The 23,228-nt window shown below is 54.4% G+C and overlaps 1 protein-coding gene across 1 annotated transcript in view; it reads right to left on the bottom strand.

Moving 5' to 3' along the window:
- The window catches only part of SPSB1 (splA/ryanodine receptor domain and SOCS box containing 1), a 78,844-nt gene that overhangs the window by 8,635 nt on the left and 46,981 nt on the right, over positions 1-23,228 (bottom strand). The window contains exon 2 of the mRNA XM_030912978.1: positions 3,849-4,690. Coding sequence (XP_030768838.1) covers positions 3,849-4,542 — 694 coding nt within the window. The 5' untranslated portion in view covers positions 4,543-4,690. The remainder of the gene's footprint in view (positions 1-3,848; positions 4,691-23,228) is intronic.

Genomic DNA, 23,228 nt, shown 5'->3' with positions numbered 1-23,228 from the left:
AGGCCACTCTTGCCCCTGCCGTCCATTTCTATAAAGCAGCCAGAATGATACTTTTTTTTTTTCCCCCAGAGACGGAGTCTTGCTCTGTTGCCCAGGCTAGAGTGCTGTGGTGCAATCTTGGCTCACTGCAAACTCCACCTCCTGGGTTCAAGCAATTCTCCTGCCTCAGCCTCCCGAGTAGCTGGGAATACAGGCGTCCACTACCACACCCGGCTAATTTTTGCATTTTTAGTAGAAACGGGGTTTCACCATGTTGGCCAGGCTGCTCTCAAACTACTGACCTCGTGATCCACCTGCCTCGGCCTCCCAAACTGCTGGGATTACAGGCGTGAACCACCAGGCCCAGCCGCAGAAAGACACTTCTAAAACACAAGATGCTGCCTCAGTAAGCGCCCGGAGGTGTCAGGTTAAGCGGGTTGAGGCTGGCAGCGCTAATACCCACACCTCCCCCTATCCCCACGCTGCAGCGGAGCTGTGACAGTGCCCCACCCTCCAATGTTTTGTTCAGTGTCCCAAGAACGACCACATCTATTTTCCAATCTGAAGCCTCTAAAGTCAACTGATCACGTGGCCCAGGGCCCATTCATGTCTGAGCAGGACTTGCCCGGCATCTGATTCTGCTGGAGAGGAAAAAACATCCTCGTCATTGACTAACAGTGCCCTGCTGTGATGCTCTGCGTGGCCATCTAGATTCCAGCTCACAGATGCGGTTCCCAAATACTGATTCCCAATCTCGTATCCCCCGCTCACCCAACACCTTTAGGATTTTCCAAACAAGGAAAATTATGAACGCATCCAACCTTCCGTCTCACGCAGAGCTAACCAAGCAGGAAATCACCTATTCACAGGACACGCATCTGCACCTCCAGGAGTGGGTGGGCAGAACTCTCTGTTCAAATAGGCTCCAGTGCCCTCCCGGCCACTCCAGGGGTCTGTGTACTTTATTGGAGCTGGGATGTATAACCATGAAGCTGTGCAAACCCAGAGCTCATGACAGTATCGGGGGGCATTTCCTGGAAGACACAGGGCTGGAAATCTTCATGGAGCCCCCACGGTCTCAGTGGCCAGGCAACAAGAGCAGGCCTGGCAGTCTCCTCATCTGTCTGTCTGCAAAGAACGAACATTAACCTCCCTGGCTCCGTGACCACCCCTTGGCTGGGAGGAGGGAGGCAGGGCTGAGGGCCAGGGCTCCTCAAGATCCTAGGTCCTGGGCAGGGCTCCCAATCCACACCCATCCCCGCTTGAGGCAAATTGGCTGTGGATGTGGTGCCACTCATTTCTGACACCTGGGGAGACAGACACAGAACTCACTCTGCTGGTTCCCTCATTCAGTTCCGAGGTGACTACTTCCCCAGGGAGGTTACCAGCTGGCTGCAGGTCTGGCCACCCACCTCTTCCAGGAGTCCCATGACCTAGGGGCACCAGGCTGCATGGACGAGGACCAAGCAGCCCTGGGAGCCTGCACCACAGATGTCGTGTGTGGCTGTCAACTTGCTGCCGTCACGGTCAAAGTCACAGCAGAGGACCAAGAGAAAGAGAGGTGGGGAGGCTTCCAAAGAGAAATGTGTAAGCATTTGCACATGCCTGACTACCCCAACACTTTCCCCAGTATCTTTCAAAGGTTGAGGTGGGGGAGGAGGAACAGGAGGAGGACCTCCTTCTCCAGGAGAAACTGCAGGCTTGGAGACTTGAAGACAGAGTCAACATCTGTATTCCTGACCTCTGGTGGGGGGCCTCACCCCCCTCCGTCTCTTGCCTGGCCTGCAGGGTGGGGTTAGAACTCAGGGTGCTGAGCCAAAACTGCCCTTTAAGGACAGTCAGCCCATGGGTGGATGGAGTTTTCCAGCCCCCTTGCTTCCCGATGTGGGACTTGCAGGCGGTAGAAGGGACTCACGCAGGCAAGGAGCTCTGAGAGAGGGCCATGCATGGGGTGAGCCGTTCTGCAATGCCAGGCCCTCCTGCTACCACGGGCTCCCAGCTGGGCAGCCATGGAGCCTCCATTCCCACACCAGCACAATGTCCCTACACATGGGCTGCATTTATAGTCTGAGAAAGTCCACTCCCCTTCCCAAAGGGACAGGTGGAGTTCGCTGTTGACTCAGCCTGTTTCTGATCTGCGTGCTCCTCCCCAAATTCATGACTGAACAAGTCCCTCAGGACTGTATCTCAAAGGAGCCCACTCAGAAGCCTCCAGCAGAAGAGAAAGACTCTAAGCCTGCGTAATGAGTGAGAGAGGTCACTAGCGTTCATTTACCGGAGAGGCCCTAGTATCCCCAAGGTTACAAACCCCAGCTTGATAATATGCTGGCAACTGGGCTAGAATTTGGTCAACTGAGGATCAAACCTGGAGGCAGGTCACACAGAGAAACAAAGACCACCTGCTCATTAATTCATCCATCTATCCATTTATCCATCAATTCATTAGTCTATCTGCTTTCCATCCACTCATCCATCCGTTCACTCATCCATCCACCCACTCATCCATCCGTCCATCCACCCTCTCATCCACCTGTTCATTTATTTATCCATCCATCCATCCATCCATCCATCCATCCAGTCATTCATCCATCCATCCACCACTCATCCATCCATCTGTTCACTCATCCATCCACCCACTCATCTATCCATCCATCCACCCTCTCATCCACCCATTCATTTATCCACCCATCCATCCATCCATCCATCCACTCATCCACCCATTCATTTATCCACCCATCCATCCATCCATCCATCCACTCATCCATCCACCCACTCATCCATCCATGCATCCACCCACTCATCCATCTGTTCATTTATCCATCCATCCATCCATCCATCCATCCATCCATCCATCCATCCATTCACTCATCCATCTACCCACTCATCCATCCATCCATCCACCCACTCATCCATCTGTTCATTTATTTATCCATCCATCCATCCACCCACCCATCCATTCATTTATACATTCATCCATCCATCCACTCATCCATCCATCCATCCACCACTCATCTATCCATCTGTTCACTCATCCATCCACCCACTCACCCACCCATTCATTATCCACATCCATCACCATCCACCCCACCATCATCCACCCAGCATCCACTCACTCATCCATCCACCCACTATCCACCATCCACCCACCCACCCACCACCCACCCATCCATCCGTTCATTATACGCCAGCCATCATCCAGCCATCCATCCACCATCACATCCCATCTGTTCACTCATCATCCACCCACTCATCCACCCATTTTATCATCATCCATCCATCCATCACATCCATCCATCCACCACTCACTCATCCATACCACTTATCCATCCACTCCACCACCACTCATCCATCGGTCATATCCACTCCTCCACCATCCATCCACCCACCCACCCACCCATCCATCTATTCATTTATCCATCCACTCATTCATCCATCCACTTTTTCATCCACTCATTCATCCATCAATCTAAACACTCATCCACCCACCTACCTACCCATCCACCCATCCATCCATCCTTTTGTTCAACCACTTGTCTATCAATCCACTCATCCATCCATTATTCACTCATCTATCCATCCATTCGTCATCCATCCATCCAACCAATCATTCATCCATCTATTCATTCATCATCCATCATCCATCCATCTGTCTATTCATTCATGAGGCACCGTTAGGTAATCTAGCAGACTCTGGGTAGAATTCCTCACTTAACCAGATGCAAAAGTTGCCTCTGAGGGTCTGAATACACTGGAATATTGACTTTAAAACACCTTAGTTCCAATGACTGTATCAACTTTTGGCCTAAGCCCAGCCAGGACCATGGGGACAGAGGGAGGACATTGCCTCTGACAGCAGAGGGGACACTTACGATCGAGTCCGTTCAAGTAGCGCATTCGGATCTCACAGTGGCCCCAGACGGCACTCACTACAGGATACAGTTTCTTGCCCTTGAGCCCCCGAAAAGCCACTCCCATGTACTGTCCATCCACAATGAAGCTCAGCGTCCCGTCATCCATGTCCAGGGCTACCAGGAAAGAGTCAGGGACAATGAATGTCTCATCTGGTTCCAGAAAGGCTGGGTATGTTTTGCTTGGCTGGTTCTTGCCATCGTGGTAGAGCCGGTTGCGCCCCAAGTCCCAGCCCCAGGACTCGTGATTATTCCCCACGAGGGTAGTGTACCCGACCGAGTGCAGGGGGGCGTCCGCCGTCGCCACCCCCACCACGGCATGTGTGCCCCGTTGTCTCATGGCCCACGTGATCTGCCACACGTGCAGCCCACGGGTATACCCGACTTTGCCCCTGATAGCGTCTGTGCTCTGGGCCACCGGATGCCGGTGAAAGATGAGTTTGTCGTCTTCCTTCACGAAGACGTTGAGCGACCGGTCGTTGTTGTTCCACGAATGCAGCAGCTGGACATCGTAGGACACAGGGGGCATGTCCAGTAGCAGATCCAGCCGGGTGGGCTTGCAGTAATCCAGACCCTGGAGCTCCTGCTTTAGGGGCCGGTACGTGGGGTCCCTCATGTCCACAGTCTTGATCCCTCCAGTGACCTTCTGACCCATGTTCGCCCTGGTTTCACCTTCTCACCGACTCCCAAGGCAAACTCATCAATCTCGTGGTCTCGTCTCCAGTATTCTGATCAGGGCCAGACGGAATTCCTAAGGCGGGCTGCCAGGAGACCTCTGCAAGCTGCACAGTGTTCAGTATTGCCTAATGGACGGAAAGACAAACAACTGGTGAGCGGGGCTGTGGGATGAAGGGGAAAGTTAACCCGGAGGTCGAGGCGACCACATCAGCACGTCCCGGCAGCCTGCACCTGGGCTCCGTCATGTCTGACACGGACAGGCTGGAGTCTTGGCGTGGAATGAAATCCCCCGTTCCCTGGCTAGGTTGTCACAAAGGAAAGGGGCTGTCTGTCCACCTGGCAGACTACATGGAGAGGTGGGCTTGGGGGCTGCACGTCACCCCCATCTGTGTTGGGTGCAGACACACGGCTGATGCCTACCAAATACCTCATCAGGGTTCCACAGGACGGCAGGCCATGGTGTCACAGAACCAGGACTCAGCCACAACAGTGGACATCTGCTTGGTCAAAACAGAGGGAGGTGGATGGCCCTTGCCTTGCTGTTCAGAGGGGAAGTGGAGCCCCAGGTAGCAGCAGAGGCTGTGAGGATGCCAATCCCAGCTCCTCCTCCCTGTCTCTGTCTCTGTCACAGCTACCTCCAGCAGACACACCACCAATTCACTCCAGAGAAGGGCTCTCTGGTGCAGTCGGATGGCTCAACTCAGGCGTCTGTGTACACTTGGTGGGAAGGGCCCCAGGAGCCTCCTCCGCCAGCAACATTCTTCTCAAGGGCAGACAGCATGGGGGGCTCATCCCCTGACCCCCAGGAGTTCTTAGATGACTGACCACCTCTTTTGCCTGCCCACACCCTTCAACTAGAAGCCAGGGTTTCGCCCTCTAGGTCTCAACAGCACGTCTGGGGAGGAGAGTCCAACGCTAAGATGCCTTGTTCCCTCTCTGGCCTCACCATCCCCTGGGTCCTTCAGGAGGGAAAACAGGGACTCTGGGTTGGGGGAGAGATCTCACTGCATCATCTACCCCATCCTCTCCACTGGCAGCCCAGGAAGAATTCTTTTTTTTTTTTTTTTGAGACAAGAGTCTTGCTCTGTCACCCAGGTTAGAGTGCAGTGGCGTGATCTCGGCTCACTGCAACCTCCACCTCCTGAGTTCAAGTGATTCTCCTGTCTCAGCCTCCCGAGTAGCTACGATTACAGGCACCCACCACCATGCCTGGCTAATTTTTGTATTTTTAGTAGAGACGGGGTTTCACCATGTTGGCCAGGCTGGTCTTGAACGCCTGACTTCAAGTGATCCACCTGGCCTGGCCTCCCAAAGTGCTGGTCAGGAAGAGTTCTATCCAAGGAGGAGAAGGCAGCAGAAGATTTGAGCCTCGTTCAAGAGAGAAGTTTCTTTCTGCCATCAAGAACCTCCTTGGCCTCTGGAAGGGACCAGAGAGGCCAGGGAGAGCAGCCTGGTTTGGGGTCAGGCTCCTAGGATCAACCAGGCTGGGGCAAGGCAGGCTCCTGGCTGAAGCAACGGTACTAAAGGAGCCTGTGGGGGTGCCTGGGCGGTAGGCCATCGGAGCCTTGGCTGCCGGGAGAGTCATGCTGGGTCCCTTGTTACTAGGGTGCCCAAGTAAAGGAGACAAAGAGAACCCAAAGGAACCCGGGTGGGGGAGGCCGCGAGCTCCCAGACACAGGGAAACCAGGAATCTCAGAGGGCTGGCCTCCCAGTTCAGTGCGGGGGCAGCCAGGCCAGGCTCCGCAGTGGGGCTGGCCTCCAGCTCCCTCTCAGCTGGGAAGAGGCCCCACGAGACCCTGTCCCCGGGGCGGCCAGGCCTCCAGGAAGTTTGGTCCTGGCAGAACCTTCCCATGTGGGAACACTTGGTGCCCCGACCCCCTTATCTCAGGGGCCGGTTCATGCTTCTCGCCCTCCCCTTTCTGATGTGAGACAGAGGGTTCTTTTTTTTTTTTTTTTTTTGAGATGGAGTTTTGCTCTTGTTGCCCAGGCTGGAGTGCAATGGCACGATCTCATCTCACTGCAACCTCCGCTTCCTGGGTTCAAGCGATTCTCCTGCCTCTGCCTCCCAAGTAGCTGGGATCACAGGCACCCACCACAACACCCAGCTATTTTTTTCTATTTAGTAGAGGCCAGGTTTCACCATGTTGTCCAGGCTACTCTCGAACTCCTGACCTCAGGTGATTCACTCACCTCGGCCTCCCAAAGTGCTGGGATTACAGGCGTGAGCCACTGCGCCCAGCCACAGACAGAGGGTTTTGATCTCAGGGGAACGGTCATCTCTTCAAAGACAGGGTAGGACTCCTTGTGTCCAGTGTCTGCAAAACCATTAGAGCGGAGGTGTACCCTCTGCAGCCTGGAGGGCCGCCCTGGTTCCAGAAAGTTCTGTGAATACTGTGACCTCACATCCATGATCTCCCAGGAAAATCCCATTTTCAAGCTTTCAGTTCCATCTCCTCTCCTGGGAGCCACTGAAACCTCTAGGACTCCCTTGATGCTGCTGCAGAGGGGCACCCCGTGGCTTTGGGGCCTGCGCCTCAAGCTGCGGGAGGGGGAGAGAGTTAGGTCTGGTGTGGCACCAGTGTGGCCTTCCCAGAATTCCCCTCTTCCCCAACCTCCACTGGAGCATTTTCTGAGCTGTAGGAAGGCCGGGCCGAGGCGGCTCTAGAGGTCAGAGCTGCAAGGAGTGGGGGAGAAGAGGACAACCCCCATCTCTGCCTGGACACCCCTCCACCTTGGTGCCCAGGAACCTCTCCATATTCTCAATTCTGCAGGGTCTTGTGGGCACAGAGGTCAGCTCCCTGGGAGGACGGGGCACGAATTACTTTCTAAGAGAGCTAGTTCATGTCACGCTTCCTGCAGCGTAGCCCCTCCACAGCCCCCCTGCCGCTCAACTGTCGCAGCAGGGAGGACCTTTCTCCTGGGATCTCGTCTGTCATGGAAGATCCGCCCTCTCTCCACCTGTGGGAGCAGGTGGGAAAAGTGGGGAGGAGGCTGGGGGAGGGAGGGGAGGGTGGGAGAGAAAGGTGGCGGGGAGGGGTCCTCTAGCAGGTAACTGAAAATGCTAGCAGGGACCATAACAGGGAGGATGAGGCGGGAAGAGGCGAGGAGAGCAACACCTCAGAGCGGGAGAAAGGGTGAAGTGGGGTGAGACGGGGAAGGACGGGGAGGGAGAGGAGGGACGGGAGGGAGCTCTCAGGCTAATAAACCCAGGCCTGAACACACAGAATGCCTGTCTCAGCGAGACTGGAGATCAGTTTTTTCTGAAATAGGCGAGATAGTAAATGCCTGGCTTTGAGGGCCAGACAGTCTCTGCTGTTGTCGCGCAAAAGCAGCCACAGACGGGACATAAATAAACGCGCGTGGCTGAGTTCCAGAAAACTTTATTTATAAGGACAGGCCGGCCTGGGGTCCGCCAGCCAGAGCTTAGACAGGGCCCTGCGTTGACTCCACTTAAGACACAGCCTTGTGGGGCTGGGGCAGGCATTAGCCGGATGGTGGCGGGGCGGGGGGGGGTCCCTGGAGGCTGGGCCAGCCTCATCCCAGAAAGAGCCACCAGAAAAGGGTGGCTTCACCCCGACATGGGACATCCACTGTCTGTCTGTCGAGGTCAGTTCCACAAGCTCTCCTAGTTCTGAGATGCCAGCACCTCAGGTGGCCCAGCAAGTCCTCAACACCAATGCTGGGCTGAACTCCCTAAACCTAACCCGAACCGCCACCCCTCCACCTCCACCCACCTTCCCCCACCCCCTCACCCGGGCCCAGGCCTTGGACCACATGGCTGTGAGGGGTGGGGGTCTGTGGGAGGGAGGGCCTGGGAGGAGGGAGGCTGGGGAAAGAGGGTGGGGCGTTTTCCCTGGGCAGGGCAGGCAGGTAAAGGGCCTGCAGCACTGTGGGGTGACTCCCTCACAAGGGCACCCCAGGGAATGTGGCCCACCCGCCCGGCCACTTCTGCCATCTGAGTCACCATCCAGGCGGTCAATCACTGTGGTGGCCCTAGGGCTACTCTTGACTCATCTGTCACCCGCCCTGTGTCCAGGCTATGGTTAAAGATGACAGTGCCTTCCCACCTTCCTGTTGTCCACACCTAGCCACCTCCTTGCTGTGCAGGAACACTGAAGCCATCCATCTGTCCTCCTCCTTCTATTTTAAAATGTGGCTGCACAGATCCACCCTTCCTGTGGGTCCCCAGGAGCTGGACTCGCCACCTCCCCTGGAACTGCAGCCCGGCGGGCGCTTCCCCAGCCCTGTTTCCTGAAGCTTCCAAGCTCATGCGCCGAGACAGTAGCTCCAGCCACCAAGATCCACCCTGAGCTTCTCCAAGCTTCTGCTCGCTCATCTGTCACACACTTACTTAAAACTCAGTGGAGTCAGTGTTCCAGAGGGAGCTGGCGTCACTGCATTTCCACTTTCATTTATTTCCTAGCCTGTGCTCCATTCACTGAACAAAGATCACTGTTCTCCCATCTTCCTGGTCACCACATCTGGCCGGACAGAGGGACGCTGCCTTTGGGCCAAGACCCAAGGACTTGGAAGGCTGGGTTAGGGCAGACCAAGTTTAAGGTCCCTTCTAAACCAGGGGTCAGCAAACTTCTTCCATAAGGGGCCAGATAGTAACTATTTAAGGCTCTCCAGACAATATGTAAATGAATGGGCATAGGTGTGTTTCAATAAAACTTTATTTACAAAAATAGACAGCGGGCCAGATTTGGCCCAGGAGCTGCAGTTTGTCGACCCCTGTTGTAAACCCATGCAAAACTGCTAATACGATCACTATAATTCCTGGACATGGCGCTCAGGATGGGGGGTGTGTACCACCCACAGGTGCCGAGTGACATTCACAGGTGCCTGGATGGCTCCTGTTAACACTAGACCAAGACAGACATCCCTGGGCCAGGAGGGCATCCAGCACTGGGCACCACACTTCAGGCAGGAGCTGGGAGAACAGTACAGGCTCCTGCTCTGGGACCACCCCCACTTACTGCTGCTCTGAGAAGCAAATGCAGATGCCTAGGCCTTGTGGGGCCCAGCAGCACCAGAGAAGCTTCGGGGCCTGGGATTGCTGAGCAGTTGGTGAGTTTCCAGGAGGTGGGAGGACTCAGCCTTCATCCCCACCCAGGAGGAGCAAAGTACAAGCCACAAAGGGCGTGGCTTGTACTGCCCTGCAGGGCTAGAACAGGAGAGCAGAGAACAGATGTGGCCCTGATGCTGCCACCACCACCCCCCACACACATGCAAGCATCCATGCCTACATGTACACACATGCGTACACCCATACACACACGTGTACACTGTGTGCCTGCACACTGAGAGTAAGGGCAGCAGCTGAGACTAACGAGCAATACAGAGGCGTCACAGTTCAGGCAGTGCCCTGGCCGGCGGCGCCTGCTCTCCACTCCCTTAGTGAAAGTTTTTATCCCCAAAAGCACATTCTTGCATTAGCCACCATGTCCCCAGGACCGCACCTGCCTCCTCCTCTGCACAACTGTCTCAGTCAAGCCCCACAACAAACCAGTTCCTGGCCTATACCCCTCCTGCGCCACCAAACTCTACTCACTCTAAATAATGACAGTTCTCACCGTACGCAGCCCTCAGGCTGCAAGGGTCAGCTGTCGCACGCAGGGGTCCAGTGTCTGGTGCTTCCTGAAGACCAGGTTGTTACCTCATCACAGGCATGAATGCTGTGAGGGTATTTCAACCAGGAGAAAGAATGTGTGTGTATGTGTGTGCGTGCATGGGCGGTGTGCATGTGTGTGCGTGTAGATATGTGAAGTGTGTATGTATCTGTGTGTGTGGTGTGTCTGGATGTGTGTATATGTGTGTGGCACATCTTCATGTGTATATATGTGTGTGCTGTGTGTACATGCATGTATGTATATGTGTGTGCATGTATGTACATGTGTGTCGTGTGTCTTCATGTGTCTGCGTGTGTGGAGTGTGTCTGCGTGTATACATCTGTGTGTGCAGGAGCTCTAACTGCAGGACCCTCCTCCTCATGGGCGGCAGGGAGCTCACCAGTCACTCTGGGTCAGGAACTCCTAGCAACATTTTCCCATAAGATCAGATTAAAGTAAAGATCAAGAAGGGTCAAGAGAGAAAAACAGCCATAAAACTGCGGCTTGGGAGCTCCCGAAAGGACCTTCCTCACACAACTGGCCCAGAGGCCGTGAGTCACGGAGAACAGCTGCATCTCATCTGGGTCGAAGAGCTGATGCTGGTGGCGGATTGTGTGTGACGCGAGTTCCCTGACACTTGCTCAGGACATGTCCCGTGGAGAGCTTCCTCCGGAGGAAGGCAGGCGAGCTGTCCACACACCCACGCTCCTGCACGCCTTGTGTCAGAGATCAGCTATCAAATCTGATGAGCATCTATGGCGCTGGCACCAAGGCCTCAGCCTCTCATGCTCCATGTCCCTCAGCCTCTCTGGTTGAGCTCAGCTGGGACAACCCCCTAACCCCACACTCACCTACTCCGAGTCCTGGCCCGGCACAGCTTGGGCCCCATTGTGCCACAAGCAGGTGGGGGGATAAAGGGACGGGACACGTCATCAATATCAAAGTCAAGCACATGGCGGGAGCGTCTGTCTCATGCATGGGAGGGCTGGGCTGGGGGAAGCAGAGAGGAGTGCAAAACGGGACGGAGGCAGGAACCACCGCCCAGACCCTCAGAGCCAGAGAGCAGACACCGGCCCTGGAGTCACCTTGGCTTCCCCTGTAGAGGGTTACACAACCTGGAGGAGATTCTGCCTTTCCTACAACACAGTGAAGGCTACTAAAAGCTCTGGAGGAGGGGGAGGGGCTACCTGCAGGGACACCAGATGACACGAAGCCCTGGGGTTTGGCTTCTGTGAACTTCATCCCCCAGCAGGAGGAATGCTCCACCACTACACACACACACACACACACACACACACATTCTTGCATGAGTGAAAGGGGATGTCCCTCACACCCTTTGAGGGCAAAAGCCCTCAGCCCAGTGTCTCCAGAGCAGCCATGGGACGGGGATGGGTTGGGTTCCAAACACCCACCAGAGTTGTATGTCCGTACTGGATTTCCCGGTGGCAGCCTGGGCTCTAAGCAGATGAGCTTCTAAAAGCCCCCTACTCCCGTGGCCAGCTTTGAACAGCCATTTAAGGTTGTCTGGGTCCAGGGAAGAGGCCATCTTTGGATTTGCTGGGGGCCCCAGATCTTAGTAGGAAGGAAGAAAAGAACCTCGCAAAGCCTCCAGTTTCGTGGGCTCCTTCAGGTGGGGGCAGCCAGGTCTGCAGATACACAGGGAAGAAAGCCTGGAAATGAATGCTGATCCCCAGCAGGTGGAGAGGAGTCAAAAGCATCCCCGAAGTGCACTGTTTGGGAGTCCTAGACCCGGGACAGGTGAAGGGCACTTGTCCTCAGCCTTTAATGATCTAGGGAAGCCATTCTCTCTGAAGGCCGAGGGAGCCTGGAGTGGTAGGAGAGGCAAGGCAGGCCCCTGTGGTCGGAGAGTGCCTTCTGGATACAGCCACAGTTTGCTTTCATTATGCAAGGCACAGAGGAATGTGATGCTAGACACAGCACTACCATCAAGACAGGAGCGAGATAGTGCTGTGGCATCCACACGGTTAAAAACAGTTGCCGTGGTGGCTCATGCCTGTCATCCCAGCACTGTGGGAGGCCGAGGTGGGTGAATCACCTGAGGTCAGGAGTTTGAGACCAGTCTGGCCAACGTGGTGAAACCCCATCTCTACTAAAAAATATAAAAATTAACTGGGCATGGTGGTGGGTGCCTGTAATCCCAGCTACTCGGGAGGCTGAGGCAGGAGAATCGCTTGAACCCAGGAGAATTGCTTGAACCCAGGAGGCGGAGGTTGCAGTGAGCCGAGATCGTGCCACTGCACTCGAACCCGGGCGACAGAGCAAGATTCTGTTAAAAAAAAGTTGCAGGGAACTGCAAAGGATGTGGGGAAAGGACATTCCTACACAGCATGGGTGTGTGTTGAAGGGGGACAGACCCTGAACTGGGACAGCCTTCTAGGTGTGCAGGTGCAACGAGGCAGTCCCTGTCCTGTCCATGTGCAAAATGCCTAACAATCACCCAGGGCTCTTGTCTACCAAACCCTATAGGCCTGCACAGGGACATGAGGATGAAGATGCTGGGGACAGCATGAATCCCACCTCGTCCACGTCATGGAGCTCCATGCAGCCCCTCCAAAGTGGTGACGCAACAGAAAATGTTACGCGATGCTGTCACATTTTTAAAAGCAAATCACAGAACAATACGCAGATCATGATGCCGTTTCTGAAAGAACATAATTTAAAAAGATTCTCTCTGTGCACATTTATCTGTAGGTACAGAGAAAGGTCTAGAAGGATAAACATCAAACCTTTCACAACGGTTAATGCTGGTGGGTGGGAGGGAAAAAACGCTTTGAATTGAATTTTTTAAAATGCATGTATTCCTTTTGAAACTAAAATGATGTTTAAGCACACAAAAGAGAATCAAAGGCTGAGAAACAATGATTTCACACACTATGTTTGCAAGAACAAGTTATCCCCAAAGCAATTCCTACAGGTTCTGCACCTGTGTTGCTTTTATAAAGCAAGCACAGCGTAATGTGTGGGCACTATTGTCCTGAATGCTTTATCCATGAAGGTACGTGTTAAGGATCCATAACTGGCAGAACGGCATTTAAAATGCTTTTTTTCCTTTTAAAGAGACAGGGTCTCGCTATGTTGCCCAGGCTGCTCTCTAACTACTAGGCTCAAGCAATTCTCCTGCCTTGGCCGCCCAAAGTGCTCAGATAACAGGTGTGAGCCACCATACCCAGCCTGGCAGAAGGGTATTTAAATAAAGGATGAGAATCCTGGGGAAGCTTTGAGGCCATGCCAAAGAGGGACATTATGTCTACAGCGATCTATCCCGAGACTTCCGGTTATACTGCTTTAAAATTACAGATTTTGATTAGCCCAGTAAAAATGGGGCAGCTATCTCTCTCTACTGACCCAGAACACAAGAAGAGAACAGCTGGTCCATCCCCATACCCAGCCAGGTGGCAGCTGCACAGCGGCTGTGCACGTGGCAAAGGCCAGGTGAGGTGGCCCCATCAGAAACACCGGTGGCTGTTCTGGCCCCAACAGATCCACTCCAGGGAAGAGGAGGGGAGGAGGAATGAGGCTCTGAGAGCAGACTCTGGGAGAGGCTGAGACAGGCCAGACTGCACAGCACCTGCCTGCAACCCCCCAGTGGCATTTCAATTAAAGCCACAACCCTGTAGACTCCACCTTCCCCCCAAATGCTTTCAGATCAGTTGTCCCGGAGCCTCGCTTCCACTAAAAATTACCTGCTCGTGGTGGTGTTTAGGGAGAGGTCTGTTGAAGGAGCGGCTACACCCTCTTTTGGGGATGTAGCCAACGTGACTGGGGACAAACAGACAGAAAGGGCAGGTAAGGGATGCACAGATGTGGGTCGGTCACCAGGGAGTGGCAGACACTCACCCTCCTCCTTACGCCCTTTCCCCCTCAGTGTCCAACCAACCCCAGAACAGTGAAACCATTGTTTTGCCCCAAGATGAGGAAAGAATGAAATTCAGGATGTGGAACAAGGTGACCTATTTATAAAGCCTCCTTTCACCTGAAGATCACGTAACTTCCCTCCCTCTGCCGCCCATCTCACACACCAGTGGTGGCAGCCCAGGATTCTGCAAGAGAAACATGCCCCGAGCGATCTGCTGTTTTATCAGAAACAACCTCTGCAGCCTGGCTCAGCCGCCGCCTGGGCTCTGCCTGCTCACTGGGGTCCTGTGCTCCCTCCAGCATCCTGAACATGAGTGGCAGGGACACTCTTGGTGGTGAAAGGGCTCAGGGAATGCTCCATGCTGGCTGGGCCACGAAGCCCCTGGCAAAGGGGCCACCGCCAGCAGGGCTTGTGACACTGGTTACCACCCTCCACCCCTCACCCTACCAACCGCCAACTTGAGGAGGGACCCCTCAAATAGGGATATAAAAATAAGTCTGTGCCCCTAGAATCAACAGGATCCTTCTGGAAAGTTCTGACAAGTGATTTTGGAGAGAAAATCCCACACGGTCCAGAGCTCTAGCCCCTGACCTCAAAAGACCCAAAATGCACCTGCTGTAAACGCCTATGGAAGGGCCCAGATGACTCACAGCACTTTCAGAGGGCTCGAATCAGTGGAGCCACGGCCTGGGAAACCAGCATGATATTCATATAGAGACTGAAAATTACAATAAATCGCAGCTGTAGCCTAGGCAGGGTGATGAGGACAATGAACTGTGCCTGGTGCAGACGAGAAGCCAGTTCTTGGAGGGACCCCAGGGACAAACAGCAACCTTCCCGAAAGGTGACCCAGACAGCAGCAGACATGCCGTCCCACGGCAATGGGAATAAAACATAGACTATGGACCACCAACACTGCCTGGCCTCGGGGGGTCACACACTGGGTCCACCTGGTTCACACAGGAGGTGGGGCGCCCGAAAGAGTGGAGGCAGAAAAGGCAGGGCCAAGAGCAGCCCCACGGCCATCTCCAAGAAAAGAGCCACCAACAGGATACCCACGGGACAGGCTCAGAGACCTGGTGCTCCTCGCCCTCTGATCCCCGGCAGCTCCCCAGAAGGCAGGAGACGGGAGCTCGAGGCAGGGTGGATCAGGTGGGCTCAGTGACTCCCAGGAGGAGGCTCTGCAGAGAAGCTGGTTTTTTGGCAGGGCCTTGCTCCAGCCTAGCCTCCCGAGGGACTCCAGGGCTCAGGGTTGCCTGGCTGAGAGGAGGAGGCTGGAGTGCATCCAAAGTCTGCCACTTCCCCCCAACAAGGCAGTCTCCTGGACACAGGGGATCCAACCAAACCCAGGCGTTCAGGGTGCCAAGGCCTGAATGGGAGGCGGTGACACACTGACCTCTCTCTGTGGGATGTGCCAGCTGGCAAAGGTCACCTCTGGGAGTCATCCCTGGGTCACCCTCATGCCCCTCCAGGGATAATAAGCACCAGGGTGACCAGGAAGGGGCTGGGGAGAGGATCTGAGGACTTAGGAAGCATCAACCCAGATAAATTTCAGGGGTCATCACCCAGCCTACGTAAGAGTCAGAGGGCCGGGCATCCACGCGTTCCCTCCTGAGGCCCAGGTGGCTGCCCTCAAACCACCTGGGGGAATAGGAAGGGCAATGTTCATGATTTCACCATAGAATCACCTAACTAAAGCTCCAGGCACAAAGCAGGAGCTTCATACATGCCGCTCCCTGCCCTCCCCTTACCGCCTCTCAATACCTGAGGCTATCGGGGGACACCTGATAGCTTGGAATCTTGAATGCCAAGTGCAGGAGAGCACTCAGCCGGGGAATGCCATGGCAGGTGCTGGTCCTACAGCTCACAGGGGTGACCCAAGCTGCTTGGCCCCGTCACCAGACCCACAGGCCTCGCTCTATCTGGCAGTGAGGAAAACAGAAAAGGCCCTGTTTTACAGGAGTGGTTCTCAAAGTGGGGCCTCAACCCGCAACATCAGTCAGCATCACCTGGGAACTCAGAGATGCAAATTCCTGACCCCGTTAGACTCTCTGAATCAGAAACTCTGTGGGGTAGCCTGCATTCTAGAGCCCTCCAGGGAACTATGATGAGGCCAGAGATTGAGAACTACTGGTTTCAAGGAATGATGGCTCAACAGTTTAGAATCTCAGATCTCTATTAAATGAAAACGATCAGGATTACACTTGCACCAGAATTTTTAAAAACTTATCTTGATATGAAATATTTCAAATGTTAGACATTCTCATAAGAAATCTCAATACAGAAATGTAAAAAGCATAAAGTGTTTCCTCTCACTCACTGCCCAGGGAAGCACAGAGGTGTGTCCTTCTAGAACATTCTGGTGCATATGAACATAGTCTATTTACAGCACAAGATCACACTTGCAGATACGAATCCACAGTTTGCTTTTTCCATCATAATATATTAGCTCCTCCATCAATTTTATGTTAGTGGCTGCATAATATCCCATTAAGTGCTATTATAATTTTGGTGACATTCCCTCCTAGATGGACATTTAGGCTGTTTGCTGTAATCACGGTCATGTGTGGGGAGTTAATTATCTCTCCATAACAGGATGGCCTTAGAGCAGCTTCTTTTAATTTAGTTCACAGCCACCTCTCCTCTTACCGCTCTCAAAATCTTGGACCTCAGGACCATCCGCCCCACCATCCACTTTTAGAAGAAAATCAAGTGTCCAAGTAACCCACCTCCAGGTTCCTGATCTTTGCAACTGACTGAGGCAAGCCCAGGGTGGTGGGGAGTGTCTGTGGAGATAGCCGGACTGGAGGTTTCTCAACTGGATCTTGGCCAATGAACCTGAGAGGATATTCTAAAAGGACTTAGGCTGTGCACCTCCTTGTGCAACCCAATCGCCATTTCCCGTATGGGATTTCACGGAACTGAGCAGGATGCCAAGAGAGGGGTAAATCCTGGGGCCTCCCAGGCAGGTGGTGAATAAAAAAAGGACTTCAACATACTTTTCAGGCCACAGTAACCTTCGGGCACTTCCTCTTATATGCCACAGGTCTCCCTCCTCCAATTCCATCAACCTGGATGGAACACGCGGGTCAACACTCAAGAGGGGAGGGTCCCAGCAAGTTCAAAGGCAGTGAATAAATTCATCCTCAACTTTCCAGGCAAGTAGAAGGGCCTGGGGGCCAGAATGGCATGGCACCAGCTCGTCACATATAGGATAAGGCAAGGAGTGTGGAAGTGACTCCCCAGCTAGCGAGTGGAGTATTACCCACCAAAAACACTAATGGGGGCTGGGTGTGGTGGCTCACGCCTATAATCTCAGCACTTTGGGAGGCTGGGGTGGACAGATCTCTTGAGCCCAGGAGTTCAAGACCAGCCTGGATAACATAGGGAAACCTTGTCTCTACAAAAAATACAAAAATTAGCTGGGTGTAGTGGTACATGCCTATAATCTCAGCTACTTGGGAGGCTGAGGTGGGAGGATTGCTTGAGTCCGGAAGGTTGAGGCTGCAGTGAGCCAAGACTGCGCCACTGCACTCCAGCCTAGGCAACAAAGTGAGACTCTGTCTCAAAAAAACAAAAAACAAAAAACCTGCTAACAGGAAGGATCTCTGTACAAGAGGGCAAGGGAAAAGGTTTCCTATGTCAAGTGAAAAAAGGGTCACAACTGCATCTGCCCTGAGACTAAAACCTGGAAAAAACTGTATCGGCATACTCAGGAAAGAGGTAGAAAGGAGCCCGGAGAAAAGAAAATGTCGCTGTGTTTAGAGTGATGAGCTTATGAGTTCCCTCCCTCTTAAATTTCTTTACTGTTGTTTTGTTACTGTTGCAAAAACATAAATGGATGAGCCTGAATGTCCATCGATGGACGCATGGATAAACAAATTGTGGTATACACATTCAGTGGAATATTATTCAGCCATAAAAGTACTAGTGTATGCTACAGTGTGAATGAACCCCAAAAACTTTAGATTAATGTGAAGGAAGCCAGATATAAAAGGTCACACATTGTATGATTCCCTTTCGATGAAATGACCAGGATAGGCAAATCCACAGAAACAGAAAGCAGACTGGTGCTTGCCTGGGGCCAGGAAGCAGGGGGACGGGAAGTGACAGAGGTCTCTTTTAGGGGTGATCAAACTGTTTCGGGACTCGAGCCTCTTTTAGGGGTGATCAAACTGTTTTGGGACAAGACAGAGGTGGTAATATACCATATTGTGAATGTACTGAATGCCACCGAATTGTACTCTGAAAAAGATGAATGTTAGGTGAATTTCACCTCAATAAAATAAATAAATAAATAAATGGATGAAAAATGTCCACCTCTCCAAGATCCACATGGACAGGGGGTGGGTGTGGATGGGGGTGCAGGGCAGAGAGAGGCACAGAGCTTACAGAGACCTGGCTGGTTGGACTGGGCTTGTTAGCCCAGAGTTACACAAAAGGACACCGTTAACAACGCTCAGATGTGGGGGGTAAAGAGCCTTTGAGAGCAGAATTGCTGCAGTCCAGGCCTCTGCCCCCTCCCCTTTCTGTTCTCCAAAGGAAAAAGTGCAGTGCTGTGGTTTGGCAGCCCTTGCTGCCCCGAGACAGCACCTGTAGATCAAGTTTCTCCAGAGGAGTTTGGGATGTGTGCCTGCATCTCCACCCCAGGGCCCAAACTGTGGTCTGGGGAGGGGATGACCCTGCGGGCTGGCGGGTGATGAGGACATGGGAGAACCGATGTCAGGGTGATCCCTACCCTGGGAACGAGGCAGGATGAAGCAGGAGAGGAACGTTTCGATTCCTAGGCGCCTACTTTCTCACTGAGCAGGTCGACACCCTGAGGCAGCTCCAAACTGGCAAAGGCTCTACCTTCTGCTATCAGGGAATCGCCCAGCCACCGGGATCCTCCGTGCTCTCCCACGGATGATGCTGGAGCCTGACCGCCACTATGAGCTGTACCATGGAGTGTCTGCCCACAGCTAGGGATGCCCCAGGCTGATGCACAGGGTCTCTGGACTTGTCGCTATGCAAACCTCTTCTCATGGGCTGCATTTCTTCATTCTCAGGTGGAGGGATCATCACGCACAGGGCTGGCACAGCCCTGCCCACGGATCCTCTCCTGGCCAGGCAAGCTCACATGGAACATGGGAAGTCGGCTGAGAACTTGACCATCCGAGGCCCGTGCGCTGAGTCGCTTGCTCACCCATCCCACAAGTATCTGTTAAGCCCCTAAGACAGGTCAGAATGAGCTTCTCAAGACTTTGCTTTGTTTCTCAGTCCCTGAGTGCCTCAACAAGGTGGCCAATTCAAAAACACAGGCCAACTAGGCTGGGCATGGTGGCTCACGCCTGTAATCCCAGCACTTTGGGAGACTGAGGCGGGCGGATCCCCTGAGGTCGGGAGTTTGAGACCAGCCTGACCAACATGGAGAAACCCCATCTCTACTAAAAATACAAAATTAGCCGGACGTGGTGGCACACGCCTGTAATTCCAGCTACTTGGGAGGCTGAGGCAGGAGAATCGCTTGAACCCGGGAGGTGGAGGTTGCAGTGAGCCGAGATGGCACCATTGCACTCCAGCCTGGGCGACAAGAACGAAACTCTGTCTCAAAAAAAAACAAAAACAAAAACAAAAACACAGGCCACCGTGGTTAGCGTTCAGGAAGGGAGAAGAGGGCTTCCTCTGAACTGCTAGAAAACATCTGCCCCAAGGGGAAACTGGAAGGAACAAACAACGTGGACAAGATGTCACCGGCAGAAGTGACCCAACCCGAGAGATGGTCTGGCAATGTTCAGCTGGCGAACAGTGGGAAAACACCCAAGCCCAAATAACGTGCCTCAGGGCTGGAATTCATTCCCAAAGTATTAAGCACCTACTGGATACACAGAACAGGCCGAACTTGCTGCCCTCAGGGAGCTTACTGCCTAGTGAGGGGAGGCAGGCAACATCCAATCATTTGAACAAGGAGTGCAAAAGCTTCAGGGGAAGGGGCTGCTGGCGGTGGTTCTGCCTGCATCTCCGAACTCTCCCCCAGTGCCTCCCCCATGCCCTTGGGAAGCGGTGGCAGCTTGGGCATAGGTCTGCAGTGCACTGGTGGGGAGGGGTTTGTGCGCCCTGCTTCTCTGTTCTGAGGCCAGAGGGCCAGGACCTAAGCACTGCGGGAAGGTTCTCAGACAAGTAACTTGGATCTGGGGTGTGCCTATTCCATTTATCACATTTTGAGAACACAAGGGGAAAAAAGGGGAACTGGAAAAAAGGGAAATTGGCCCAATATCCATTGAATGGGCTAGTCCAGGACAGCAATCAGGGCCGGAGGAGGAAGAGACAAGAACAGAGGCACTTGCTTGTCCCAGCAGAGTCAGCCCAGTGTTGGAAATTGAAGCCCAGGACTGGCCTTTTGAGCTAGACAGTCTTATCCCATTCCCACTCTGCCTCCCCGCACCGCGGCCAGGTACACATGAGGACTACAAATGTGCATTTCATGTGCTCGCCTTGCTGGGCAGAGCGGCTCCGCGACATCAGACAGGGTGCGTTGAGAAAGGTATTTCCTCTGCGAGCTGGACTTTCCATAAAATAAAAAACAGCAGCATGTTACCTTTGCAGGCAGAGGGGCAAGCAGGGGACGGTTGCGTCCCACGCCCCTCAGTGGCAGGGAAGGCCAGCCACATCACAGCACAGGCGGCTCAGACCACAGACCCAGGTGCTGTGGGGACCCTCCCCAGCCCCACAGGCTGCCGTCTCTCCGCCAGGCGTGGAGTTTCCACAGCTGGAGGAGGACCAACGTCCTCTCCGCCAAACACACTAACTATTTCTAACATGGTCCCAAGTTTCCGTTCCCATATCAAAAGCGCCTCTTTTCTGCTGAGGCAGCAAGACCTGCCAACAAAACAAGCTGCTGGGACCCACGTTTTCATAACACGCCTTGCCTTGAAATGCACTACAGTGAATCACTGAGGTTTAATTGTATCGGCAGCTGGGCTGGTGGCAGGAATCCGTGTGAAAGTTAGACCGCGGGGCTCGGGCCAGTCCCCCAACACCAGTGTCCCTGCCCTCCCCACCAGGCCCCTCCTCTGCTGATTGACAGCACCCCTTCTCTAGGCCCCCAAATGGAAAATCAGACAGGAGTGAGAGCCTGCCCAAGGAGAGTCTGTCTCCTTTCTTGAGAACAGTTCCTGTAGGGGCGAGGGAACCGGTCACGCTGTGTGCCCTGCACCCGGTGACCCTAGGGCAGCCCACAGACCATCAGCCAGGAGCTTGCTGGAAATGCAGAGTCTCGGGCTACCACCCCTGAATGGCACTGGCCCCAGACCTCCGGGTGACCCGCGTGCCCGGCTGGTTCAGTGCTGTCGGTGGGGGTCCTCCCGAGGTGAGGGGCTGGAGGAAACACATGAGAAGAAAAAGGCGGAGGGGCTTCCATCCTTCTCCAAGTCAATCCTAAAATACAACTGACCTGAAGCAGCCACATCTAGAGGCCGACCTGTGCCACAGAAGGAGCAGGCAGCATCCCCTGTCCTGCCGTCAGGTCCACGAGAATGCGGGGCGGGGCACATAAACAGGCTGTGATCCCCTTGCCCAGACCCTGTAGAAGCTGTCAATCACTTGGGGTCTGGGAAGACAGAGGTCAGGGCAACCCTGCTGGAGGCCCCTTCCCCGCTCTCCACCCTCCAAGCCCCTGACAGGCCCGCTCAGCTTCTCCAACAGTCCCTTAGACATGAGTGGCTACACCAGCCCTGCTAGTTCTTAAGAACCACATGAGTTATAACGACGTGCTTTTCACTTCAAACAACCCCACCTGACAGGAATCCCATCTGTGTGGGATCTTCCAGCGCCCCCTCCTCCACGGAGCCTTCCCTGGTTGGCCTCCACTGCCGCCATCTCAGAGCACCTCTCCTTTGGCTCCAAACTCGCCCCGGAATTACCTCAGGACTCTGGGTCCTGCCAGAACCTGGCCTGGCGGTCGGTCACAGCCCTGAGTCCTAGTTGAAGTCCACGCCCCACCCGAGACCACCCACATGTGGCTGGCCAGTGAGCGTTCTCACGGTGTCCCAGATACCTACCGGGGGATCTAGAGTTCTCGAATGTTCCAGGCAAGTGCCTGGGAAAAGACCCAGGAGAAAAGCCCCACAGGTCCTCACCACTGGGGGAAAAATGACAGAAGAGGGGTGAGGGCAGCACCTCCGGAGCCCCCGCAGTAGGGGGGCCTCCTTGCTGTGTCCCCAGGCCTGCCTTGCCTGGGCTGGGTCAGCCCTGGCCCGAGCAAGCTCCACCGTCTCCAAGGGGAAGCGGCCCTTGGTTACCACTGGCCTGGAGAACCAGAAGGCAAAACAAACACTGGAGGCCGCTCCCGGGCCCAGACTTGCTCCTCACTGCTGGGAACAATTACAAGGTAATCGGCCAGGTTTTCCAGAGTTCTCCAGAATGCGGCCAGGGTGTCCACACTCCTGTCCTGCGGCTGCTGCACCCTCCCCAAGACCCGGAGACCCCCTCATCCCATTCAGGAAAGCACAGCAGAGCAAGGCGGGTGCCCCCCAGGAAGCTGGGGCGAAGGCAGAATTGTGGCCCACGCCACCCACGTTTCACAGCCATGAAGTCACATGGGGGAAGTGACGCCCCCCTCAGACCTCAAAAGGTGGCACTGAAGACCCCAGCCCTGCCTGCAGGGCCAGACTCAAAGGTGAAGCTGGTACAATTCCCTTCCCAGACCCTTTTCCAACCGTGGCCAACTCTCTGGTTCCCAGGCAACTTGTCCTGAAATGAACAGAAACTCACAAGCAAAAGAGAAAGTACACTTCCTCCTGGGAGAGGCCGGGGCTGGCAGGAGAGTGGCCAGGGCAACATCTGGCTGTGCCACCTTCCCTCCCCAGCAAGTGCTGTCCTGGGGGGTCTTAGGTGCAGTGACCCCCACAAGTGCTGTCGTGGAGGGGCCTTAGGCGCAGCCAGGATAGCCTGGGCATGGATCCCCAACTGCCTCCTGTCACAGCACACTCAGAGCCCCCAGTCAGTCACGAACCTCCTCCCTGGGGACAGGGTCTTCCCCTGGGCAGGGGCACCCCACAAAGGGGTCCCAGGGAGCCCACAGCCAGGGCCTTGGCTATGTCCCAGGTCTCCATGAGCAGAAGCCTGAAGAAACGGGGTAGGGGAGAGCTGAGTGATACCCCCCTACCAACCTCCATGTCTCCAGGTCTTGGGGGA

The sequence above is a fragment of the Rhinopithecus roxellana genome, chromosome 12 (assembly GCF_007565055.1).
Source record: "Rhinopithecus roxellana isolate Shanxi Qingling chromosome 12, ASM756505v1, whole genome shotgun sequence".
In the NCBI taxonomy this organism is placed as follows: domain Eukaryota; kingdom Metazoa; phylum Chordata; class Mammalia; order Primates; family Cercopithecidae; genus Rhinopithecus; species Rhinopithecus roxellana.
The sequence above is the reverse complement of the archived record's forward strand: the minus strand, read 5'-3'. Positions and strand labels throughout refer to the sequence as shown.